Source organism: Panthera tigris, chromosome A3 (assembly GCF_018350195.1).
Source record: "Panthera tigris isolate Pti1 chromosome A3, P.tigris_Pti1_mat1.1, whole genome shotgun sequence".
In the NCBI taxonomy this organism is placed as follows: Eukaryota; Metazoa; Chordata; class Mammalia; order Carnivora; family Felidae; genus Panthera; species Panthera tigris.
In genome coordinates, this window is record NC_056662.1 from 29,285,249 (window position 1) to 29,308,460 (window position 23,212).

The 23,212-nt window shown below is 54.1% G+C and overlaps 1 protein-coding gene across 4 annotated transcripts in view; it reads left to right on the top strand.

Moving 5' to 3' along the window:
* EBF4 (EBF family member 4) overlaps window positions 1-21,875 on the top strand; it is a 58,108-nt gene extending 36,233 nt beyond the window's left edge. For 2 of the 4 annotated variants that reach the window (XM_042980770.1, XM_042980768.1), the window contains 11 exons: window positions 12,156-12,237; window positions 13,059-13,176; window positions 13,296-13,429; window positions 13,525-13,651; window positions 15,229-15,317; window positions 15,465-15,530; window positions 15,632-15,809; window positions 15,883-16,071; window positions 18,826-19,023; window positions 20,748-20,823; window positions 21,067-21,875. In XM_042980770.1, the coding sequence (XP_042836704.1) occupies window positions 12,156-12,237; window positions 13,059-13,176; window positions 13,296-13,429; window positions 13,525-13,651; window positions 15,229-15,317; window positions 15,465-15,530; window positions 15,632-15,809; window positions 15,883-16,071; window positions 18,826-19,023; window positions 20,748-20,818 (1,252 nt within the window). In that variant the 3' untranslated portion in view covers window positions 20,819-20,823; window positions 21,067-21,875. Of the gene's footprint in view, window positions 1-12,155; window positions 12,238-13,058; window positions 13,177-13,295; window positions 13,430-13,524; window positions 13,652-15,228; window positions 15,318-15,464; window positions 15,531-15,631; window positions 15,810-15,882; window positions 16,072-18,825; window positions 19,024-20,747; window positions 20,824-21,066 lie in introns of those variants that run through there. The other 2 variants (XR_006215562.1, XM_042980771.1) reach the window with 2 other exon arrangements.
* Window positions 21,876-23,212: the final 1,337 nt, after the last annotated feature.

A 23,212-nucleotide genomic window follows, 5' to 3' on the forward strand; every position in this document is an offset into this window, starting at 1 on the left:
TGTTTGTTGCTGTTAGTGATTGTTTATTTAGTGAATTTTGCAGACTATTTCTATAGTTTTGTCATGTGTGGCCACTAAAGTTTTTGTTCAGTTAGCTTAGTGGTTACCTTATGAATGGACAGGCATTTCCTAAATGCCTTAAACCAACATGTCTTCAGTCATTTGCCAGGTCATTTGCTGTGTGTGTACTGGGACATGCCTTCAGTGTTCCAGCAATTTACAACTCTGACTTAACCTCTACTTCCTGCTTGTGCAGGTTTCAGGATCAACCAGAGATGAGAGGCTAGGGCCTTCTAAGATCTTTCCTGGACATATACATGGCCTCCTAGATCTCTAGGGATATATGAAAGCTTCTCAGAGCTTCCTATGAACTTCTCATTCCGCTTTTTCCTTTAAAGTTTTTGGCCAGACAATTGTTTGCCCCAACAAGTGTCATTGCCTCCAGGAACAGAAATGTTAAGCAATTGCCAACTGTTGTTTTTCCACAAACACCCTGACTATAGGGATTTTCCCACTAAACAAGCTCTGGGTCAAGTCAAATCACAATTCATGTGAATCATGTTATCAAAAAGCTGCCAGACAGTTGTCTGGGAATACAGATTGTTGAGAAGCTCCAAATCTAATCTTTTCCTTCCAGTGACTTCTAGGCTGCTAGTTTTCCCAGCTACCCGGGTTACAGTGCTGCTGTTTTTCAAATCTGCAGAGCTGGGAAGATGGGGATGGGGATAGGGCAAACTAAAATACTACAAAGATCTCTGTCGTTACTAAGAGCCAGCCATTTCTCTTAAATAAATACTGCTTGGATTGTGCAAAACTTTTGTTAACTCCCAAAGTTCTGAAAAAGTATAGTTCAATAGTTTTTGCCTGTGTTCCTCTTGCTTTATCACAGAACAGATTTTTGCAGTTCCTTTCTCTGCAATTCTCAAAGTTCCATCTCTACAATTGATTTGTATTATTATTTTTAGAGAGAGAGTGCAAGTGGGGCAGAGGGGCAGAGTGGGGGGGGGGGGAAGAGAGACAGAATCCCAAGCAGGCTCCATGCTGAGCATGGAGCCTAATGCAGGGCTCAATCCCATGACCTGAGAATCATGACCTGAACCAAAACCAAGAGTCAGGCAGACGTTCAACCAACTGAGCCATCCAGACACCCCTACAATTGATATTTTTAATCTAAGTACAGGATTTTATACTGTTCCCTATTAAAAGTGATTTGGGGGCTTTGGTCCAGCATTCATCCTGTCATAGTAATTCTGACCCTTGAATTCTATCATGAATCAGTGAGCACTGTGAGGCAGGCGCTGTAATGGATGCTTGGGAGAAAAGGAAAGTTTGAACAATGATTCCTGCCCTCTGAGAGCTTATAGAGCAGTTGAGGAGACAAAACAGAATTGTTTAAGCCTTTATGTAATGATAAAAGGAAATAGAGATCAAGGCAAAACTTTAAGACAAACACTATCAATAGAACTTCCCGCAAGGATAGAAATATTCTGCACTGACCAATATGGTAGCCAATAGCCAAAAGTACCTATTGGCCACTTGAAATGTAGCTACTATGACTGAGGAATTAAATTTTTTATTTTATTTAATTTTAATTTATTCAAACTTGAATGGCCACATGTGGCTACCTTATTGGACATCACAGCTCTAAAACTAAATATTTCCTTGATTGGCTTGGTGTGGGAGTGGGTGGGGAAGATTCCCTCCTGTGGGAAGCCTACAATTCTCCTCCTCTGACTGCCAGAGGAGGACTGGAGCTATGGGCTGTGAACACACTCTGGCATGTGGTTGTGCCTGGTGCACAGTGGCTATTGTAGTGATACTGTTGAAACAAGTTACATCTGGGCCACCTGTCAGAAGTAAGCTCTAATCTACCCTGTTGTGGGTAGACCTCAATTTCTACGTCAGGCACAACCTGACAAATGCAATTGATAAGAAGGTGTTGTGGGAGCTGCGAAGAATCAGCTCTTTCCTCTTTAACCCAATGGTCAATGCAACATTCCATAGCCACAAGACAAGCTCACGATAGTGCCCATCTCCTTCCACCCTTTCCAGTGGGGTCTCTTTGCTCTCACACTGATGCTGCAAACACAGGCTTCTGTCTGGGGCCCATCCTGGTAATTCTCTTTGGGGTCCTGGAACCTCACTGCTGGGTCAATGCTGAGGTAGGACTGAGGGTCCCCTGCAGAATGAACTGCACTTCCTTCCCCCACTCCACCCCTTTCAGAGCTGGGAACATCTGAAGGAGAGAGAAGCAGAGGGGGTTCATATGAGATCCCCCCCCATGAGCCCAGGAAGTCATGTCAGCTGGGATGCCAATCACGAGAACAAGGATCCCCAAGCCCCCCGACTCAGAACAAAGACTGAAGACAAAACGTCTGGGCAGCTAAAGCTGAGCTCAGGTTCACAGTGGCCCCCATGCTGAGGCATGAGTAGAGCTGGGGACAGTGCCCCCAGAGGATATTAGAGGAGAGAAGTCACACATGAGGAAGTCTGGGGGACCATAATAGGTGGAGTGGGAGAGATGGCTAGCAAATAAACTGTCTGCAGTTTGAATGATTAATCCTCTCCATAAAGTGAAGGGCTATTCAGAGTTGGGAGACTCAAGCCAACGTGGAACATCTGGCCAGATGACTTGGAACAAGGCCCCACCTCCCTCAGTTTCCTCACTTGTAACAGGAAGCTGACTCTCAACCCACCCGAAAGGGACGTTGTAAGTTAAGTAAGATGTGCTTATGCAGTGCCTGCCACAATATCACTTCTTATCCCCACCCCACCCTCATCCTGATTGCCCATCCCAGAGAAAGAGCCTACACAGCACCAAGAAAGTCCATCAGAGCTAAGGAAAAGCTTCCTGACTCCGGCCATAGTCAGAGGTGAGCAGGAGGGGAGTGTGAGCTTCTGCCAGGGGTCCTGGGATGTCTGGGGCTGGAAACGGAATCGTCTCTGTACAGGAAGAGCGCAACACTCAGCCTCCTGTCCTCTCTGCCCGGGGCCGCTCGGCACGTTAAGGAAAGTGCCAGGCCTTGCCGACCCCCAACCTCTGCGTCTCACGTGATCCATAAATAGGAGGTGCCAAAGTTTCTGGGAGCCTGGCTCACCCACCCAAAGCCAGAAGAACATACAACTTCTTTCCTTCAGTCTCGGGACCCCTCCCCTTCATATCCCCAAGTTACTTAGAGGCACATCTCCCTCTGTGGATTCCATCTGCCTGTCCATCCGCTCAGCTCCCCATCCTTCCTACCTTTCCTCCATCCCTGCTCCTCTTCTGTTCTTCCCTTGGAGTGTACCATCCTGCATTCACAGAGGACTTCAAGGCTGAGGGGACATGCAGGGTACGTGTGTATATGTCCGTGTCCACAGGGGCGCAGATGGGCTTCACGCTCAGGTGACCCCTTGTACCTGCTCCAGCCTGTCCCTGCTGCTCCATGCGGGGTGCCCAGATGCCTGCCTTAGCAGCCCCCCCATCCCTCGACCCTTCCCCTCGGGGAAGTGGAGTCACCACCACTCTTCTTGGGCAGCTGGGGGCCCCTTAGCCGGCTCTCTACCACCTCCCCCGCTCTGCTCAGGCCCCATGCCCAGCCCTGAGGTTTGGAGAGCCTAGTAAGTGCCCTATCAACATGTTAATCAAATTACTTAGGAGCTAAAATTGACGCTGTTCATTAATTATACAAGATTATGCTAATTGTGCATGCAAATGCATGCAGGGGAACAGAAGGTGTTCAGGCGCATGGTGGGCCATTAGCATAGAGGATGGGGTGCGGGTGCATTGGCATGCTAATGTATGCGCCCCGGCTATTTATAGTCCCCCAGCCCATCTGCGCTGCAGCCACCTCTGCCCCAAGTAGGGATCATGGCAGGGAGGCCAGGTCCAGGCCTGGCAGGTGGCTATGACCCTAGGGACACTTGGCTTTGGCTGCTGCCCCGGGCCGAGATCAGGAAGTAGTGTGGGCCACCCCAACCTGGGCCTGGATTATCCCACCAACCTCCTCCCTTACCATCCCTTGTCTAGCCTAGGCCCTTTGGCGCCCACTTCCCTGGAGGTAAAATGCTTCCGAATGCCACAGCCAGTAAGGCCCCCTCTGCTGACTCCCCATCACCCACAGGGTCCGATCCCACGGGATTTGGTGCCACACCCCCAGGCCCTGGTCCACAGCTCTCCTCCTCCATCTCATCAGGTACCACTGGGAAAGTGTGCCCTACATGCCCCCTGTCCCTTGGCAGGGCTGTTTATCCCCTGTGCACGAAGGGCCCCTGCCTCTTACTCCTCATCCAGGGAAAATGCCTCTGGTCTTTCAAGGCCCCAAGTGCCCAAGATCAAATGCGACCTCGAGGACCCCCCTTCCAGAGTGAAGGCTGTGGCTCCACTGGACAAGTGATCTAGCATGTCCTCCCCTCTATCTTATTGATTATACTCCAGGTTTCTCTCTTTCCTGCTGGACTGTAATTTCCTTAAGACTTTATTTACCCCTAGACTGCACTGCCTGACGCATGTAAGGTGTTTAATACATCTCTGTAAATGGGTGTATTGAATGAATGAGGGAATGAATGGGCCAGCCACCTGTATCCTCCTCTGTCCTTGAGCGAGGGGTGGGGGGGCAGGGAGAGGCAGACGATGAAAACGGTGGAGGGCACAGATCCTGCCCCAGAAGGTATCTGTTTCTTCTGAGGTTCATGAGCTCAAAGGCAAGCCCTTTGGAGTCAAAATTAGCAGAGGATTCCTCCCCGCCCCATCCCATCCCAGGTTCTAATGCTAGCTTTGGACTTGGAAATACACACCTAGTTTTATTCTACACTTTGCTTCCAATCTACTTTCTTTCCCGAGGTAGTCACAGGACGCTTGTTTTGAAGACCCTGGCCCAACTCCCGTATCCATTCACATCACTTCCTCTTTCTTGATCTGTACAGTCCAGTATAGTTGGTAGCCATGAGCCACGCGGGACTATCTCAGTTTAAATTAAAAATGAGGGGCACCTGGGTGGCTCAGTCGGTTGAGCATCCGTCTTTGGCTCAGGTCATGATCTCGTGGTTCGTGGGTTCGAGTCCCGCGTCGGGCTCTGTGCTGACAGCTCAGAGCCCGGAGCCTGCTTCTGATCCTGTGTCTCCCTCTCTCTCTCTGCCCCTCCCCTGCTCGTGCTCTGTCTCTTTCTCCCTCTCATAAATAAATGAGCATTTATTTAAAAATGCTCATTTAAAAAAAGAAATGAAACAATGGGCGCCTGGCTGGCTCAGTCAGTGGAGCGTGGGACTCTTGATCTCAGGGCTGTGAGTTTGAGTCCCACATTGGGTTGTAGAGATTATTTTAAAATAAAAATAATACCTGACTGTTATTACTAAGGTTAATAATTACTTTCAATAATACTATTACTTTAAAATAAATAAATAAACTAAAATGAAACAAAATTTAAAGCAGTTTTTCAGTCACACAAGCCACAAGTCAAGTGCTCAATGGCCACATGCGGCTAGTGGATATCATTTTGGGAAAAGCTCTCCTGGGCAGAATTTGTAATCTACACGTTCGTTCCCTGCCTCCTGACAGTGCTGTAGTTACAAGCGTCCTGGGGCTCAGTCTGGCTCTTTCAATGACTATCAGCTTTCTCTCTGGAAGTGGGAACATAATTTCTGCTCTCAGTGAGTCTCTCATGGGACGCAGGGAGGGGAGAGGTGGGGCAAAGCTGTGCGACCTGGTTTCCTCGGATGGGATTCCTAGAAGCAGAGCTGGGGATGGGATGCTTGTGAAAGGGGTTTATTGGAGGAGAGCTCTAGGAAGAGAAGGAGGGGAACAGCATTCACAGGAGAAGCTCAGCAAGCAGACGCTCTCAGCTGGAGTCTGGCACCAGTCTGAGCCTTCGGGGAGTTCCGGAACGGGAAAAGCACAAGGAATTGGTCCTCCGCGTGCCATTAGTCTCTCTTTGGCCGTGGGCTGGTGCAGGGCATATGCTTCTGGCTGGCGATAATTCGAGGGTAGTGGGGGCAGCCACGAGCCCTTTGACAGGCAACACCCACAGCGGCCAGGGGTGGGGGAATCCAGCAGCCCACCCTGTGATAGCCGGACCCTGTCTTCCACCGAGTGGTTCCATCCCGCTCTGCTTTCCACCCCGCTGAGGACCGAGAGTTTGACAGTGGACTCACGTCAGTCACCTCCACATTTTCCTTTGTCAGCTGAGTCTTTTCTGAGCAAAGTGCCAGGGAGCTTTCCTTATGCAATAGCGTCACCCCTGAGAAGTTACGTGGAAGTCAGGTGTTTGCACCGGAGCCACATTCAGCCCAACCTTTGCTTCTGTGGTAAGGAATATTCCTTACCAAGGAAGGTTCGTTTTCAGTTCATCTCAAGTGGGTTTTACAGGGAGGAATAAAGAGCATTTCTAGAAACGATTAGGAAGGCTATACTACATTCAGGATGTGTTAAGGTAGGTGTTCGAGTGAACTGCTCTTACCTTCCGTTTAAATCACAGGCGCCTAGGGGCGCCTGGGTGCCTCAGTCGGTTGGGCGGCCGACTTCGGCTCAGGTCGTGATCTCGCGGTCCGTGAGTTCGAGCCCCGCGTCGGGCTCTGTGCTGATATCTCGGAGCCTGGAGCCTGTTTCGGATTCTGTGTCTCCCTCTCTCTCTGACCTTCCCCCATTCATGCTCTGTCTCTCTCTGTCTCAAAAATGAATAAACGTTAAAAAAAAAATTTTTTTAAATAGATCACAGGCGCCCAAGTCATGGTGTATCATTACTACCCTTTAATTGCCTTATTAGCAGGATGACCACTGTCCACAGCTCTTCTTCTGGTCTTTTATTAAACTGTTTAAAATTTTTTTATTAATTTTTTTTAGAGAGAGCACATGCGAGCATGGGGGGAGAGGCAGAGAAGGGGGGGGAGAAGGAGAATCTTAAGCAGCCTCCACGCTCAGTGTGGAGCCCGCCGAGGGGCTCGATCCCATGACCCTGGGATCACGACCTGAGCCGAAATCAAGAGTCGGAGGCTCAACTGACTGAGCCACCCAGGGGCCCCCTTATTAAACTTTTCATAAGAGAGAATGTTGAACATCTAGGCAGAATAAAATAATGAACCACGAGTACCCTTTACTGAATTTCAACAGGGATCAACTCTTGGTTCATCTTGTGCAGCTGGTCTTTAATCCCGAGCAATGGTCACCACAGCCAAAGGCCCCAAACTAGCAGCAAGGGGACCTGAGTCTCCTTTGCAACCTTGATGAATTCGTAACCTTGAGGAAATCCGCACGGAATGACTGGCTGTGTCCCTGTACAGCCTGCCTCTCTGGGCTGCTTTTGAAGGAGGCTTAATTGCCAGCCTCATGCCTGGGGCAGTGTCAGACTCTGAGAGCCCCAATTAGAGGGAATTTTCCATGACTCCTGTCCTTATCAGTGGTTCATAGAGCCCCGAGCTCATATCCAGACTTGGGCGTTCGCTGTGACTTTGTAGTTGATTCTTGCTTATCCTCAGTTTTCTCATCCGTCAAGTGGGAATGATCGCAGACCTACACCACCTCAGGGTTATGAGAGGAGTAAACAGGGTCATGATGAGCCAGGCCCCAATCAATAGCAAATATGAGTCAAAGTGACCTTCCCCTAGAAAATCAGATAACTTTTAGGCGGCTTTGTTCACATAATACTCTAGAGCAGCATAAATATAATGCCAGCCACATATGTAACTTTAAATTTTCTAGTAGCCTCATTTTATTTATTTATTTATTTTATTAATTTTTTTTTAAATTTTTTTTTTGAGGTTTTATTTATTTTTGAGACAGAGAGAGACAGAGCATGAACGGGGGAGGGGCAGAGAGAGAGGGAGACACAGAATCCGAAGCAGGCTCCAGGCTCTGAGCCGTCAGCACAGAGCCCGACGCAGGGCTCGAACCCACAAACCGCGAGATCATGACCTGAGCCGAAGTCAGACGCTCAACCGGGTGAGCCATTCAGGTGCCCCGTTCTGGGTTTTTTTCTAAAATAAGCCATTGAAATTCAATGCGTATTTTAAAAACATCTCAACTCAAACCACATTTCAAGTGCTCAATGCCACATGGGGCTAGTGGCCGCCCTATCGGATAGGACAGCACTAGAGTAGTGTGTCTCAAATTTTAGGAGGCCTCAGAATCACCTGGAAGGCTTATGAAAACACAGATGGCCGGGCCTCCCCCGAAGAGTGTCAGGGGGTCAAAGGTGGGGCCTGAAATTCTGTATTTCTAGCCAATTCCTAGGCTGCTCCTGGTCCAGAAGGCACACTTTGAAAACCACTGTTCCAGGATGAGTTTGAAAGGACTCATAGTCATCATTGTGCCTTATTTTCAAGTTATGGGTGATTTTTCTTAACACCCCTGAGGCTGGTGCGGGGTTAGGGGGTACACTGTGGTAGCAGCAGGCTCTCTGGGGGTGTTTGCGTTGGCTCGGCCCTGGCTGGCTGGGAGCAGCCTCGCGGACTACCTACCATTGGCAGTGGGTGAGATTCACCAGCTCTACCACTGCTGGCATTGACTGTGTGCATCTCTGAGCTACAAGTTCAGGGGGAGGGGAAAGGAGACTGACCCTCAGCACCCCCAGGGAGGGCCCAGGCCTTGTGTGGCTGCTTCCTCCTCAACACCACTCTGCAGGTAATGCCAACCAGACTTAAAAACAGAGAGGCTCTGGGGCAGGTCTGCATAGATGGGGGTGCACGCAGGGCCCCGGGTGGGGGGGCTGCGGGAGGGGCAGTCCCTGAACCTAGAATGGCCAGAAAAGACTGGCCAGACAGGGAGCGGGGACTGGTATAGACCCAAGGGTCTGTGACTTATTTCCGGAAGTGAGTTATACTGGAAAGAGAAAGGATGGGAAGACGTGCTGAGCAAGGACTGTGGAAGGGCTGAGGGGGCTTCTTGAGGAGGCAGAGGGGACGGGACCCTGCAGGAAGCGGCAGTGAAGCCTTGGGAGGTCGGAAATAAAGGATGTCCCAGAGGCTGTCCCTGGAAGGTGCCTCAGCAGCCATCAGTTGCTATTCTCCTGCTTCTCGTGGTGGATGGAGGTGGATGTTAAAGATGCAGGAAATACCCCAGGCCACGAAGCGAGTCAGCGCCTCGGCCAGAACCCACATCTCTGGGCCTATCTCAAGAACCCTTCCTCTGGGGGCACCCGGGTGGCGCAGTCGGTGAAAGCGTCCAACTCTTTTTTTTTTTTTTCAATTTTTTTTTTGTGTGTGTTTTTATTTATTTTTGAGACGCAGAGAGACAGAGCATGAGCAGGGGAGCGGCAGAAAAACGTCCAACTCTTTTATTTTTAAAATTTTTTTTTTTTTTTTTTTTTTAACGTTTATTTATTTTTGAGACAGAGAAAGACAAAGCATGAACGGGGGAGGGTCAGAGAGAGGGAGACACAGAATCTGAAACAGGCTCCAAGCTCTGAGCTATCAGCACAGAGCCCGACGCGGGGCTGGAACTCACGGACCGTGAGATCATGACCTGAGCCGAAGTCGGCCGCTTAACCGACTGAGCCACCCGGGCGCCCCAAAAACGTCCAACTCTTGATCTCAGCTCAGGTCATGATCTCACAGTTCGTGAGTTCGAGCCCCGTGTCAGGCTCTGTGCTGATGGTTCAGAGCCTGCCTGGGAGTCTGTCTCCTCTCTGCCCCTCTCTGCCACTTGTTCTTTCTCCCTCTCTCAAAATAAACAAACTTAAATTAAAATGAAATGAAGAATAAAAGAACCCTCCCTCTGGATTCTGTAGGCCTGAGAGTGGAGTTGGGTGCAGCGGGCACATGTGCGGGTGTAAGGGAAGTGTGTGTCACTCCCAAGCCTGCACCATCAGCGATATCCAAGGGCTGGCACTCACTCCTTCAGGACAGGGACTGTTCCTGTCCTGGTGTTCGCCCGCCTCCTTCTAGCGCCTCGTAAAGCACCTCCTCCTCCCAGCACCATGTGGGTATGGAATTTAAAAGTGGTCTGCACCATGTCATGGAAATGCGGGGTGTGTATAAGGTGATTACTGTGAGCATAGGGGTGTCTGCATGATGGGGTGTCTTATAGGGATAGAGGGAACCATTACTATGGCAAATAATGTGAAATCGACGGAGTGTCTATACTCTGCAGATACGCTGCTCGGGAGCATTTGGGGTGGCCTAATGGGGTAAAAAGGGCATCTACACTGGGCTGACTATTGTTTGGGGGCATTTAAGCTGTGTGCATGCAAGGTATCCTGTAGGGGTGAATGGGGGGTGTCTACATGGTGGATGTGCACTGTTTGGGGTCATAGGAGGCATCTGCATCTCTGAATGCTCTGCAGGGGCGCACAGAAGGTCTACACTACATGAAACTATTTGGGGAGGTATTCACGGTGGATGGAAATGTGTGCTGACGTAACAACCCTATAGAAAGGGAAATTAAAGGGTTCCCAGAAGGATATCCACTGAGTGGGGGAATGTGACAGGTGGTAAGGTGTCAGCAGTGTAGACAGAGGCAGGGCCTGGGGGTAGGTGCATCTCCAGGTAAATGGTGCCAACTCCCAATGAGTGGCTGCCCCTTGGGACACCTCAGTTCCAGGGGTGATGCCCACCCCTACCAGTACTTGGGGACTAGCTTTTAGAACCTATAATAAATCTTCCTCTGAATGTGAAGTTCATGCTTTGGAGTTGGAGGCAACTCTAAGGACTTAAGTGGAGATTCAGATTTGGGGTTCAAAACCCGGGGGGTTGGGTGGTACAATGAGGCAGCGCACTGGCAGAACCCATGGAATAGCCCAGGAGGCGGGCTACATGCCAGGAGCCGAACCCCTGCAGACGTTAGCCCTGCAGGCTGTGGTTTGGAAAGGACGTCTCCCCGGATGCTCACAGGATCCTGTACAGGCTAGGGCAGATATTGAAACATTCTGAGTTCACTAAGGGCACCAATCCAGAGCATTATCCTTGATTACCTCGCTGGTGGGTGGCAAAGCCGAGGCCCCACCCTCCCAGCCAACTGCCTGAAAGGACCAGAGGACCAACTTCTCATGTGTTTTCTCTAAAAATCAGTCTCATCAGGGCATACACTGTGCTTTTTTTGCGATTGCTGTGTGTAAAAAAGAAGGTACTCGTTGTGTATCTGTACGGCCTCGGGTCTGACAGGTACGCTGCGGTATGTGATGGGTATAGGCTCTGCCTGATGAGCTTTTTGCTCTGTGTATAACAGATGTAGAACACGTGCAAGGGAGATCTGTTTGGGGGGGGGGGTGTGTGCCGTGGCAGGGAATCTGCTACGTATGAGCGAGATCTGTGTGCAAGAGGGATTTGTTTTGGGGGGGGGGGTCTGCTGTGAAGGAGGAAGGGTGATCTGCTTGCTCTATGTGATGACTGCACAGCATTTGCTGTGAGTGTATTTTGGGTAATCATATACAACACAAAGTGGTATATTAATATATACTTTCATATTCTTCCTGTGCATCTACTGTACAGGATGGGCATATGCTGCACGTGATGGGTATAGACTCTGTGTGTGTGAGTAGTATACCATATGTGTATGATGACTATAGGCTATATGTGGAATATGTATCATATATGCTCTCTGAAGGATACCCTGAGTATAGTGGGTATACCCTGTGTGCGACGGCCATATTTTGTAATAGTATATCGGGCATATGCAGTATATATAATGGGTGTATTATCATGAGTATACATTGTGTGTGTTAGTATACTCAGGAGGAGGGATGTGCTGTGTGAGGTGAATGGACTTTTATGTGTGATGCACATGCAGAATGACAAATATACATGGTGTGGGGTAAGTCTACAGGTAAATGTGAGTACATATTACATGTGGAATATACGTTGTGGAGTGGGGATAATTCATGAGTAATGGGTATATATATCATATATATAATGGACATATTTGGATAAGCGTGATGAGTATATACTTTGTGGGCAAGGGGTGGATAATCCGTGTCGTGAATTAACTGCGGGGAAGGGTCTACTCGGTACGTATCAGGCACTCCGTATACATGCAGCTTGTGGTGGGAATATGGGATGTGTGCCTTGTGTGAGCAGAGGGGAGTCACCCCGCCAGGAAGGGGCATGGAAGGGAACAGTTGGATCTTCATCCATTTCCAGACCCCCTACCTCCACCCTTGAGCCCACCCACCATACTGTTTCAGGTTCTTCCTCATCCATTTCCAGACCCCCTACCTCCACCCTTGAGCCCACCCACCATACTGTTTCAGGTTCTTCCTCAAGTTCTTCCTCAAGTGCAACCAGAACTGCCTAAAGAATGCAGGGAATCCCCGAGACATGCGCCGCTTCCAGGTGGGTCTGGGAGAGGGGTCCCCTTGCATCCGGTCACCCTTTCCCGATGGGGCGGGTGGGGAAGGCCGTGGTCCCGCCACCCTGGGAAAAGCCCCACGGCAGATCTCTGCCCAGCCCTGTGCTTCAGGGCCTGGTGCCTGCTGGGGGTGGGGCAGCTCCATCTCAACTTATGCTGGCTGCCAAGGGAGGCTTCATTAGAGTCCCACTTAAGGAGATGCTAATTGTGACATTTTTACATGATTAACGACCCAGCTAATTTGCATAGCGTGAAGCAGAGAGCAGCTGCCCTTAGTACATCCCCAACCTGCACACCCCTCTCAGTGAAGGGTGGGAGGGAGAGAAGGAGGCAGCCCCAGTTTCCTCCCGAGGCTGGGGGGCTCCTGCTGATGGCTTCTCAGGATGATGCTGCCCCCTCCCCACCACCCCACCCCCAGTCAAAACTCTCACTCCCACTAGCCTAAGACACATTCCAGCCTTGGAGCTCCAGGGCTACAGCCTGGGGTGCGGGTGTGTATAATAAGAACAGTAGGCACTCTGCCCAACGAGCCAGAGTTTTCTTTCAGCGCTCTTGATTTTTCTAGTTCCTGGGGTTCGCCTCCCTGGGCAGCCAGAGATCGTGTGTCCCGGGGCATCACTTGACCTAGCTGCCTCCCCCTTCCACCGTTCAGCCCCTGGGGGGAGCTCTTTCCCCTGCCAATGACTGAGTTCCAGCATCCAGCCACCCACCCTCACCGAGTTGCCTGTTCCCCACAACAGTCCCCCCACCACCACCAGGGAGCGCCCCAGGGCCTCACCCAGGCTGGCCTCCACTCTCCTCACAGGTGGTGGTGTCCACGACGGTGAGCGTGGATGGGCACGTGCTGGCCGTGTCTGACAACATGTTTGTGCACAACAACTCCAAGCATGGTCGCAGGGCGCGCCGCCTGGACCCCTCTGAAGGTCAGGACCTCCCCCCCCCCACCCACCCCCCCGCCCAGCACCCGCTGCCGCGAGCCCAGCCAGCCCCCAGCCCCCACTTTGGTGCAGGCCCCTGATCTGGCTCCTCACCTGCCTCCCAGCTGCCACCCCCTGTATCAAGGCCATCAGCCCCGGGGAGGGCTGGACCACAGGAGGCGCCACCGTCATTGTCATCGGCGACAACTTCTTCGATGGATTGCAGGTCGTGTTCGGGAACGTGCTCGTGTGGAGCGAGGTGGGCCACCCCCGCCAGTCTCCCTCCTGGCCTCGAGGCTGGGCCCTCCCCTCGCCCCGGGCTGGAACCCGCAGGCCTCCCCTCTCCCCTCGCAGCTCATCACGCCCCACGCCATACGGGTTCAGACGCCCCCGCGGCACATTCCCGGGGTGGTGGAGGTGACCCTGTCCTACAAGTCCAAGCAGTTTTGCAAGGGAGCCCCCGGCCGTTTTGTCTACACAGGTAAGGAGTCAGGTGGGGGGTGCGGGAGGGGGCAGAGAGGCCCAGGGTTGCTGGAAGGAGTTCCACCCAGTGCACCAGAGCCCGGGTCGTGGTTAGCCAATACCTACTGTGTGGCCACGCCCCCTAAGCGGCTGCCCCGCCTCTTCCCTACCTAAACCACGTGACCGCTCCTTGAGCGGTAGGATCTTTTCAGAGCTTGTTTCCCTCTTTGGCCTAGGTCTCCTCAATCCCCTCCCAGGCTCGCAGTCTCAGCCCCGTCGGGACATTCCCCCTGCCTAGGACCTCCTCGCCAGGACACCCCCCACACACACACACACGCATTCCCCAGGGTCTAGAATATCTCCAGCGGCATGTTTATTTCAAAGGTGCCCCAAATAGGCTCAATGCTCCCTAATCTTCCCTGGGTCTCTTGGTTCCCCAAGCCACCTCAGTCTTCACTCTACGTGGGCATAAGCAGGTGCACGCCCCACCCCCCAATATACCCCTTGCAGGAAGCAAGGGCGAGAAGTTAACACAAGACAGGAGTGTCGAATCCCCCCTCCTGGCTCTATTTGACTACCCACCAGGACCCTCTCCACCTTCATCTTCCTGCCCTGTCACACCAGCCACCCACTTCTCCCCATCCTCCTCCCTGCAGATAACCACCTAACCCTTCCCAGCACCCGACACTCAGTAGCCATACTTACCGTCAGGGAGTTACCGTCTTAAGCGGGTAGGGGTGGCCCTAGCAGTGAACAAAGTGTGAGGTGAGTGGAGTTACACGCGGAGTGCTAGGAGGGGAGGACCTCTAGGAGGGAGTGTGGGCTTAACTGGACCAGGCTGAGACGGGAGGGGTGAATAAGGAGGCAGAGATGGGGAAGGAAAGACAGTCCTGGAGAAGGAGTGGCAAATGCAAAGACATGGGAATGAGTGCGTGCTTTACACTCTGGGGGAAACTAAAGGAAATTCACTAAATCTGGAGTTGGCGGTGAAGAAAGTGGGTAGGGCCTTGAGGCTGGTGAGTTGGTCCTGGCCAGGCCAGGAGGAGGAGAGAAGGAAGTCCTGGGGAGCTTAGTTAGGAGTCTGCTGCCTCCTCTGCAGAACCCTGGATGTGGCCAGTCCTTTCCCTGGCGCACAGGCAAACTTCTAATGGTCACACGCTGCCGAGAGTCCCCCTGAGCTGTGATAAATGGAGATTGTTGGGGTGTTTTACTTTTGTAATTAATGTGTTATTCCTGGTAATGGAGACAGAAAACTCTCCCTCCAGTCCTGCCCCTAGGACTGTAGACGCTAATACGTACATACAGTTGCATTTTTCGAACCACAGATGGGATGGGATGGTGCTTGTGTGTTAATGCCAAGCGCCTGGCACAGGGCCCAGCTCAGTAAATATTTGTTGAATGAATGAGCAAAGAAATGAACTGAGGAAACTCCGCGAACCGAACCTTGCTGACCCGTGTGCCCGGAGCATTCCGAGAGGTTTGGGCCAGGCTTGGTGGAGGGGGTCTGCAGCGAGGCTCCCCGACTTGTTGCCGGCCGGCTTGGTCCTGCGGAGCGCGCTGGGAGGGGGTCCTCCAAAACGCCGCCCCTCTCCCCAGCCCTGAATGAGCCCACCATCGACTACGGATTCCAGAGGCTACAGAAAGCCATCCCCAGACACCCTGGAGATCCTGAGAGGCTGCCCAAGGTACCCAGCGGGGCGCAGCAGACCGGGGATGAGCGAGTCCTGTGGCCCCAGGGGCGGGGTGGGTGGGCGGAGGGGTCGCCCGGCCCCTCTGCCACCCCCCACACCGGGGCTGTCCCTCCATCCCGCTGTCTCCTCCCCCGCCCCCAGGAGGTGCTGTTGAAGCGGGCGGCCGACCTGGCGGAGGCCCTGTACGGAGTGCCCAGTAGTAACCAGGTATGGCGCCTCCGCCCGCCTCCTCGCGCCGCCAGGCCGGGGACTGTCCCCCTCCCGGCGCCTGAGGCTGCCCCGGCCGTGCCCCGCTCTTGTCTTCGCAGGAGCTCCTCCTGAAGCGCGCGGCAGACGTGGCAGAGGCTCTGTACAGCGCCCCCCGCGCGCCCGCGCCGCTGGGACCCCTGGCCCCGAGCCACCCACACCCCGCCGTCGTGGGCATCAACGCCTTCAGCAGCCCGCTGGCCATCGCCGTCGGGGACGCCACGCCGGGCCCGGAGCCGGGTGCGTCCCGTCGCCCCTGAGGGCAGTCCCGGGTCCCCGCCCGCGCTGCGCCCCTGACCGCCCTCTCTCGCAGGCTACGCGCGCAGCTGCAGCAGCGCGTCCCCGCGCGGGTTCGCGCCCAGCCCCGGCTCGCAGCAGAGCAGCTACGGCAGCGGCCTCGGCTCGGGCCTCGGCAGCTACGGGGCGCCGGGCGTGGCCGGCCTCGGCGTGCCCGGGTCCCCTAGCTTCCTCAATGGCTCCACGGCCACTTCACCCTTCGCCAGTGAGTGTCCCCTGCCCGGGGAGCTGCATGGGGCTCAGCCTTGCCCCCTCCCAGCCCCAGGGGGGTGGGGGGCTTCCGGCGACTGTCTCACCACGGTCGACCCTGGCCTTGCCCTTGTGAGCCAGGCCGGCTGTCTCTGCGTGTGACCTGTTTCTGCTGTGGGACGCCTGCCCCTCGACCCCACCCCTTGGCTGCACATCCCGGGCCCTGGGGCCGGGGCAGTTCTCGCACCTTTATTCTTTGAGGATTCCAGTTGCACGCATCGCTTCTAGCCCTCCCCTCCCCTTGAAAGGGCCTTTACCGGGGCGGGGGGGGGGGGGGGTACCGACATCCAGCTGAAACCTGGCGTACCGCCACCTTTCCATCTTATGCGGGGACTTTGGGAGGAGGCTGGCGCCCCCTGCCGGAGGTCCTAGGGAACTAATGGCTCAATCAAAATGGGCTTCTACCTGTCTGTCCCCCGTGGTCTGAGAAACAGGGGTCAGAGGAGGAAAGTTGTGGCTCCCTGCAATCCGGCTGGGAAGAGCAGGCAAATTGTGTGGTCAGACAGACGGATACAGGGTTTGAAAGTCCCAATCAGGAGCTGTCTGACATTCAACAAGTTACTTTATTTCTTTCAACTTCAGTTTCCTCTCTGTAGAACGGGATCAGTATCACCCCTGCCTAGGGTCTGTTCTCAGATCTGAATGTGCCACTGTGCATGAAGTGCCCAGACACAATTTAGAAAGAGTGTATGATTTTCCATCCTGGGTACTGCTCTTTCTGGCTGTGGGTTTGAGCCTGACTCTCCTGATGGCCTGGGCTCAGCTTCTGGGACCTGAAGCCCCGGATGTCTGTGTTTACACAGGCCACGAACCTCTACTGTCCCTACTAAGACCCCTGTCTCTCCTGGACCTCTGCTCAGGCCAGGCTCCACCTCTCCCACTTCCTTCAGATCTGGGACAGCATTCTTACAAACTCTCTGGGTGCCCTTTGAATTTTATATTGGCCGGACCTGGAATACCAGCCCTTTCCCTCCACCATACTCACAGTGCAGTCAGCAGTGGGGAGCAAGCACACTGCCCCAGTGGGCAGAAGCCACCCCATATGGGGTTTTCCCCCATTCAGCCAGAGGATCAAGAATTCTAGGGCTGCTTAACCCCTGCTTCCAGCATTAGCTGGGGATACCCTGGACTTGCCTCAGGGTTGGTCCCATTTTGTGACCAGTACTAACGCATGTCCCCATCCACTCCCAGTGGCATGTGGCACAGCTCGGTGGCGGGGGGGGGGGGGGGGTGGGGAGTTATCATTCTCATGGAGTCTGCCAGGACATGCCTGGAATGACATCCAGCACTGCCCCAGCCAGAGGGTCTGGGGCTGTCTGCTTGGGCCTCCCCTTGGTCTTCTGCTTTGGCCGCCAGCAACTCTCAGTTTGGCCCACAGATCCCACTACTACCCAAACTACAATATGTGGCTGTAAGCTCCCAGCCTTGAGAGATACAGTACATTTTTCTGGCATTCATCTCAGGCCCTTCATGGAGCTCCATGGGCCTCATCAGCTAGCAGTGAGCCTTGTCTTAAAGAGATGGTGATCCATGAAGCTGAAGACATTTGGAACAGGGGCAGCTGTTGAAGGCATCGCTTTTTCAAAAGGGGAGTGGGAGTGTGCTTAGATGCCAAAGGCAGCCTTCTCAAGCTATTGGTTCCTTTTGAGAAGCCCCCACCCCCACCCCATGCCAGCCACTTGGACAACACTCACATCACAGCCTTATTGGTGTGCAGAAGAGAGAGGCAGGGAGTCGGGTTCAGGTGAGGATGTAGAAAGGAGTATCCAGAGATGCCCTGGGCAGAAGCCCCCAGGAGAGGAGGCCGCAGAAAGGAGGGGCAGGCAAAGCCTGCGAGGAGGAGGCTCCCCGGCTATTCCCAGGTGAACAGGCTACAGCCCTGGATGGCCAGCAGGTTGAGAACAAGAAGATCCAAGGATGTGGATCTCTGTGTTTTTGTTTAAAATCGACTGGTTGGAGGAGGGGGATATAGGAGGCCTCCAGGGCCCAGGCCGGAGATGACAAGGAATTGCATCAGGTTGAAAGAGAACAAAGTGTCGGGGGGGGGGGGGGGGGGGCAGGGGGAGGGGTTGGGAAGGGAAACATATGTGTAGAGAAAGTTAGCTTATATTGTGAGCTGAGATTACGGGGGGGGGGGGCTTTGTAACAGGAACCTGTGTGTACCCCCAAACTTCATCCCTGACCACTTGCCCCAGCTCTGCTGTGAACCTTGATCTTTGACTCTAACCTTGGTACCCCAAAGTCCATGAATGTTTCTTAGCATCTCAGAATCCCAGTGGCTTTCAGCAGGAACCCTGACCTATTCTTTTCCATCACTTCCTCATCATTCATCTTGGGGGACACCTCCCAATATTTGGTTTTGTTGAGTACTCTGGTTTTACTTTTATTTTGAGCGGGTCTGGCCCTGTCATTTGCAGCCCTGAGAAAGGGTCTGTAGAACCCACAGAGAGGCGAGTGCTAGCCCGGGACCCCAGAGACACCTAGCCTACCTTCAGACCCCGCCCTATACTGGTCTCCCCCGGACCCTCACAGCACCCCCCCCCCGCCCCCCGCCAGTAAGGTCTGAGCCTGGTGCCTGGGTCAGCAGCCCACGTGGGGCCCACTGCCCATGCCGGGGCCCCAACTGAGCTGCTCACTCTGGTGCTATCTCCCTGTTGTGTCTCCCACCGCCTTCCCTGCTGCGCCTGCCCCTCCCCGCCCCGCCCCGGAGTCATGCCCTCTAGCCCCCCGCTGGCCGCTGCCTCCTCCATGTCCCTCCCGGCCGCTGCCCCCACCACCAGCGTCTTCTCCTTCTCGCCTGTCAACATGATCTCCGCTGTCAAACAGAGGAGCGCCTTCGCCCCCGTGCTGCGCCCACCCAGCTCCCCACCCCAGGCCTGCCCCAGAGCCCAAGGAGAGGGGCTTCCAGGTGGGTGATCCATGCTGCCCGGCTATGGCCTGGTGGAGCAGGGGGGCTTCAGGGGCCCACTCCGTCCACATCTCACCAGAGCCTGGGGCTGGTTGGCCAGTTTTCCCTGGAGGGTGTAGAGAAGGGAGTTCTGCGGGGTCTCAGGAAGTCCATCAGGAACCCACTTCCCTAGGCCTCATAGCTTGGGGTGGTCACACTCTGAAACTGCCAGTTGGCCACGTGGCCAACGAGAAGATTCGAATCTCAGTTGGAGGAGGTCTGGAAACCACTCCCATCCCCACCTGGTTGAGCACAGAACAAAGACCCAACACTCGGAGCTGGAGAAACCCCACACAGGCTGCGTGCCTTTGACCTATGCCTCCTGGTGTCCACGAGAGGGTAGCACACACCGCCCTGAGAAACTGGGTCACTGGTGGGAGGGAAGGGGACTGGCCTTAAATACGGTTTAACCCAGCTTCCCCGCCCCCATTTTATTAATTTTTTTAATGTTTATTTATTTTTGAGACAGAGAGAGACAGAGCATGAATGGGGGGAGGGTCAGAGAGAGAGGGAGACACAGACTCTGAAGCAGACTCCAGGCTCTGAGCTGTCAGCGCAGAGCCCCATGCGGGGCTCGAACTCACAGACCGTGAGATCATGACCTGAGCCGAAGTCGGACGCTTAACTGACTGAGCCACCCAGGCACCCCCCGCCCCCATTTTATAGATGTAGAATTGAGACTATGTCACCCCTCCCACATGCCATTAGTGAAATGGTCGTCATCTGTCATTTATCTCCTTTAAGTCAGCATCCAACTTAACAATGCTGGGCCCTGACCAGCAGTGTATAGTGAGTCAGGAAGAGTCACATCCCCTAGAATAAGATGACTTTTAGGATAGGCTCGTTAGAGAATGTTCTAGGATGATTTAAAAGGGCACAGTCTTTTTTTTTTTTTTTTTTTTTTTTGCCTTGTTTCCAAGTTTTGAATAATTGTTTTTTAAGCTTAATTTGGGAGAGAGAGGGCACGCACAAGCTGGGGAGGGGCAGAAAGAGAGGAGAGAAGACTCTCAAGCAGGCTTCGCGCTGATAGCACGGAGCCAGACTTGGGGCTCGAACTCACGAACCATGAGATCATAACCCGAGCTGAAGTCAAGAGTTGGCTTAACCAGCTGAGCCACCCAGGCACCTCTAGATAATTTTTCTTAACCTGAGTGTGCCTGGAGCTTAAAATGTGAAGGTTGGGGAGAAGAGGGCCATTGATTTCTCCTACCAGCAGAGAGATCATGGAGGGCAGGGGTTTAGGCAGGGGCGAGGGTGACCGAAGTGATGAATTTTGTGGGCATACGGGAGGGAGATATGTTGCTGCCACATTAGGTGTCAGTACTCCAGGGGGCTGACCTCTTTCCTGAGCTGGCACTCTGTCTCCTCACCTTGACCCAGGCCCTCTGGAGGCAGCAGGGCTGGGAAGAGGAGCCCAGAGTCCCCTCTTTCAATTGAGGAAGTTGGGCCAGCAAGGGCTTGGGCTGCACCCCCTGAGAGAGGTCTGAAGGGCAAGCTGCACCTAACTGTCTGCAGTGCTGACCCCAGGCCAGGACTAGGAGTGACCGAATCCCTGCAAGGCTCCCCATAGCTCTGCCCTCAGAAAGGGCCGGTGCCCTGCATGCTGTCCCCTGCCCAGAGGCACACAGGCAGATAAGGCCCCCAGACCGCCCAGAGCTTACAGTTCCTCTCTTTGCTCATGACAGACCAGCCTTTTGAAGATTCCGACAAGTTCCACTCTTCAGCCCGGGGGCTCCAGGGCCTGGCCTACTCCTAATCGCGGTAGGTCTCTGGCTCAGTCTTGCTTCCTCTTTTGGCCCTGGATAGACTCTCTGTCCAAAAGACTTTTGCAAGGATGGGGACCTGGGGTCCGAGTCTCCGTTCTCCAGGGCCCATCTAGACAGCTGTCGGGGCCACACAGCCCCACCCCCCGTGGCCAAAGCTGAACAAGTGGAGAGAAGTGGTTTCCGGTCCCCTGGCAACCAGCCTTTTTCCAGGACCTTCTTCTCTCCCTCTCCCCACCAGGTCTGCAGGTGTTGCCCCCACCGAGCCCGGACTGGAGGGCCCTCTGGGATTCACACTCATGTCCCGGATGGCAGCACAGACAGATGCAGAGCCAGGGCTTCGGGCAGACATCAACCCAGGGGCCTGAACAGGCCTCCCTGTGCTTCCGGCCTCCAGCCCCACAGGCTTCTCTCACCTCCCCTTCTTGGGGCCGGTTGAAGGCCTAGCACTGTGCTGACGCTCTTGGCAGGAGAGCATCCCGAGGTCCTGGGATGCTGGGCCTTACTGGGTCGGTTCCTCTGGAAGAGATGGGCCTTGTGCAGACCAGACCATCAGGTGGCAGGAGCCAGGGATGGGGACTGTGGGGAAGAGGACAGCTCAGGGAGAGGTCCTGTTGGTGTCTGACCCACCACAACTGGCCCAGCATCCCAACTTCTCTCCGGGGCAAAGGGTGGTGCCCAGTGGCCTCAGGAGGCCTGCCCAGGCTCCCATGGAGCTTCCAGCGGCTGCTCGACCCCCGTGGCTGCTCCCTCCGAGGCCTGCACACTCATGCTTGCCACATTACCAATCCCACTGGGGGCTTCTGGCGTGGAGGGTGCCGAAGAGGGAGCGCCAAGCCCCCCGAATTGTGGGTCTTCCTTCCAGTGGCTGTCTTGTGGACTCTGGCCCCACACGCACATGACTCTGGCCAACCTCATAGCACCATGGAATGGGCCTCGCTGCCACCGGCCTCATATTCTGCTCTGCTGAGGTTGGAGAAATCAGAATAATAAACACAGATGCAGGTGGCCGCCCGGCCTCTCTTGCCTGCTTCCTTGGCGTGGGTCTGCTTTTCTCTGGTTCCGCAGCTCTCCCGGGGCCCCTCCCAGCCGTGTCCCCGTGCAGCCTCCTTGAACCTTGGGCTTCTTCAACAGCCCCAGCGTTCAACTGAGTAACCCGTGTTTGCTCTCAGGTATGGGGGGGGGGGGGGTGGTGGGCAGGCCAACAGGCCTGAGGACTTAGGACACGGGCTCCGCCTCAAGAGCTTAGGTGAGGAGCACGATCTGGCCACTGAAAACTCAGTACCCCCAGCTGTCTGGCCAGGACCAAGGCAGGATTGTCAGAGGACTTCCTGGGAACCAGAGCAGAGCAGACCAAACACTGCTCAGTTGTACCAAGGTCAGAAGTGAGATCCATTCTGCATGGAGGTGGCAGGGCCTCCCTGGGGCAGGGCAGGGTAGGGAAGCTTTTGGTCCTGAGGTTGCCTCTTTGAGCAAGTCCCAATCACCCCCCTCCCCAAGCCTAGGCACCCTTGGCTCTCCTATCTCAGAGTTTGGGAGGAGGGATAGTAAAGTGGGAAGATGCCCAGGCTCATTTACCCCTCCTAGGATGAATTCCCGCCATTCCCTGAGATGTGTCCCCTAGATCCCACAGGTCTAGCTGTCTGACTCTGGAAGCCATTTTTTTTTTTTTTTTTTTTGACCCACTGTCCAGGGAGCCCAACATCCATCTTCAGGCCTCAGGCTTTACTCTCTTCATGGTTGTACTCCTTGGCTCTGGCCTCTGGAAACGCTGTCCTTCCCCAACCCACGGGCCCTGCAGTCTTCTGGACAAACCCTTGCCCAGGCAGATGGGGTGTTCGTGGCATTCAGAGACCTTCACTCCCTTCCCTTGTGTTCTTGGTCAGTACCTGGGGATTCATCTCACCCATGACAGGCCCATGACAGGGGTAGCCTTCTGGTCATCTCAGTGCTCACCTGGCCTCCCCCTCACTTCTGCTCCCACCCCGTGTTGCAGAACCCTAAAGCCTGCCAGCCCAGGCCCTGCTCCAATCAGGCTCCAAGCAGTTCCCACTACCCCAGGCCTTCGCAGGCTGAACGCCAGCAGAACTGTAATCTGCACTGGACGAAGGTGGTGGCTGGATAGTGGTCACACTCCAGTTCTGTGGTTGATATAAATGACATGGGTTATCTGTCCTCAAAGACCTCAACACTGTGCTCCGGCCCCCATCCAAATGAAACACTGCCCACTCCCTCACGTGCAGCAGGCAGTTCTAAATCAACGATGCTTTTGCCTTGGACTGAATCGTGTCCTTCCAAAATTCGTACACTGAAGCCCCAGCCCCTCCTTCCATGTGTTGTATTTGTAGGTAGAACCTTTAAGGAGGCAATTAAGGTTAAGTAAGGTT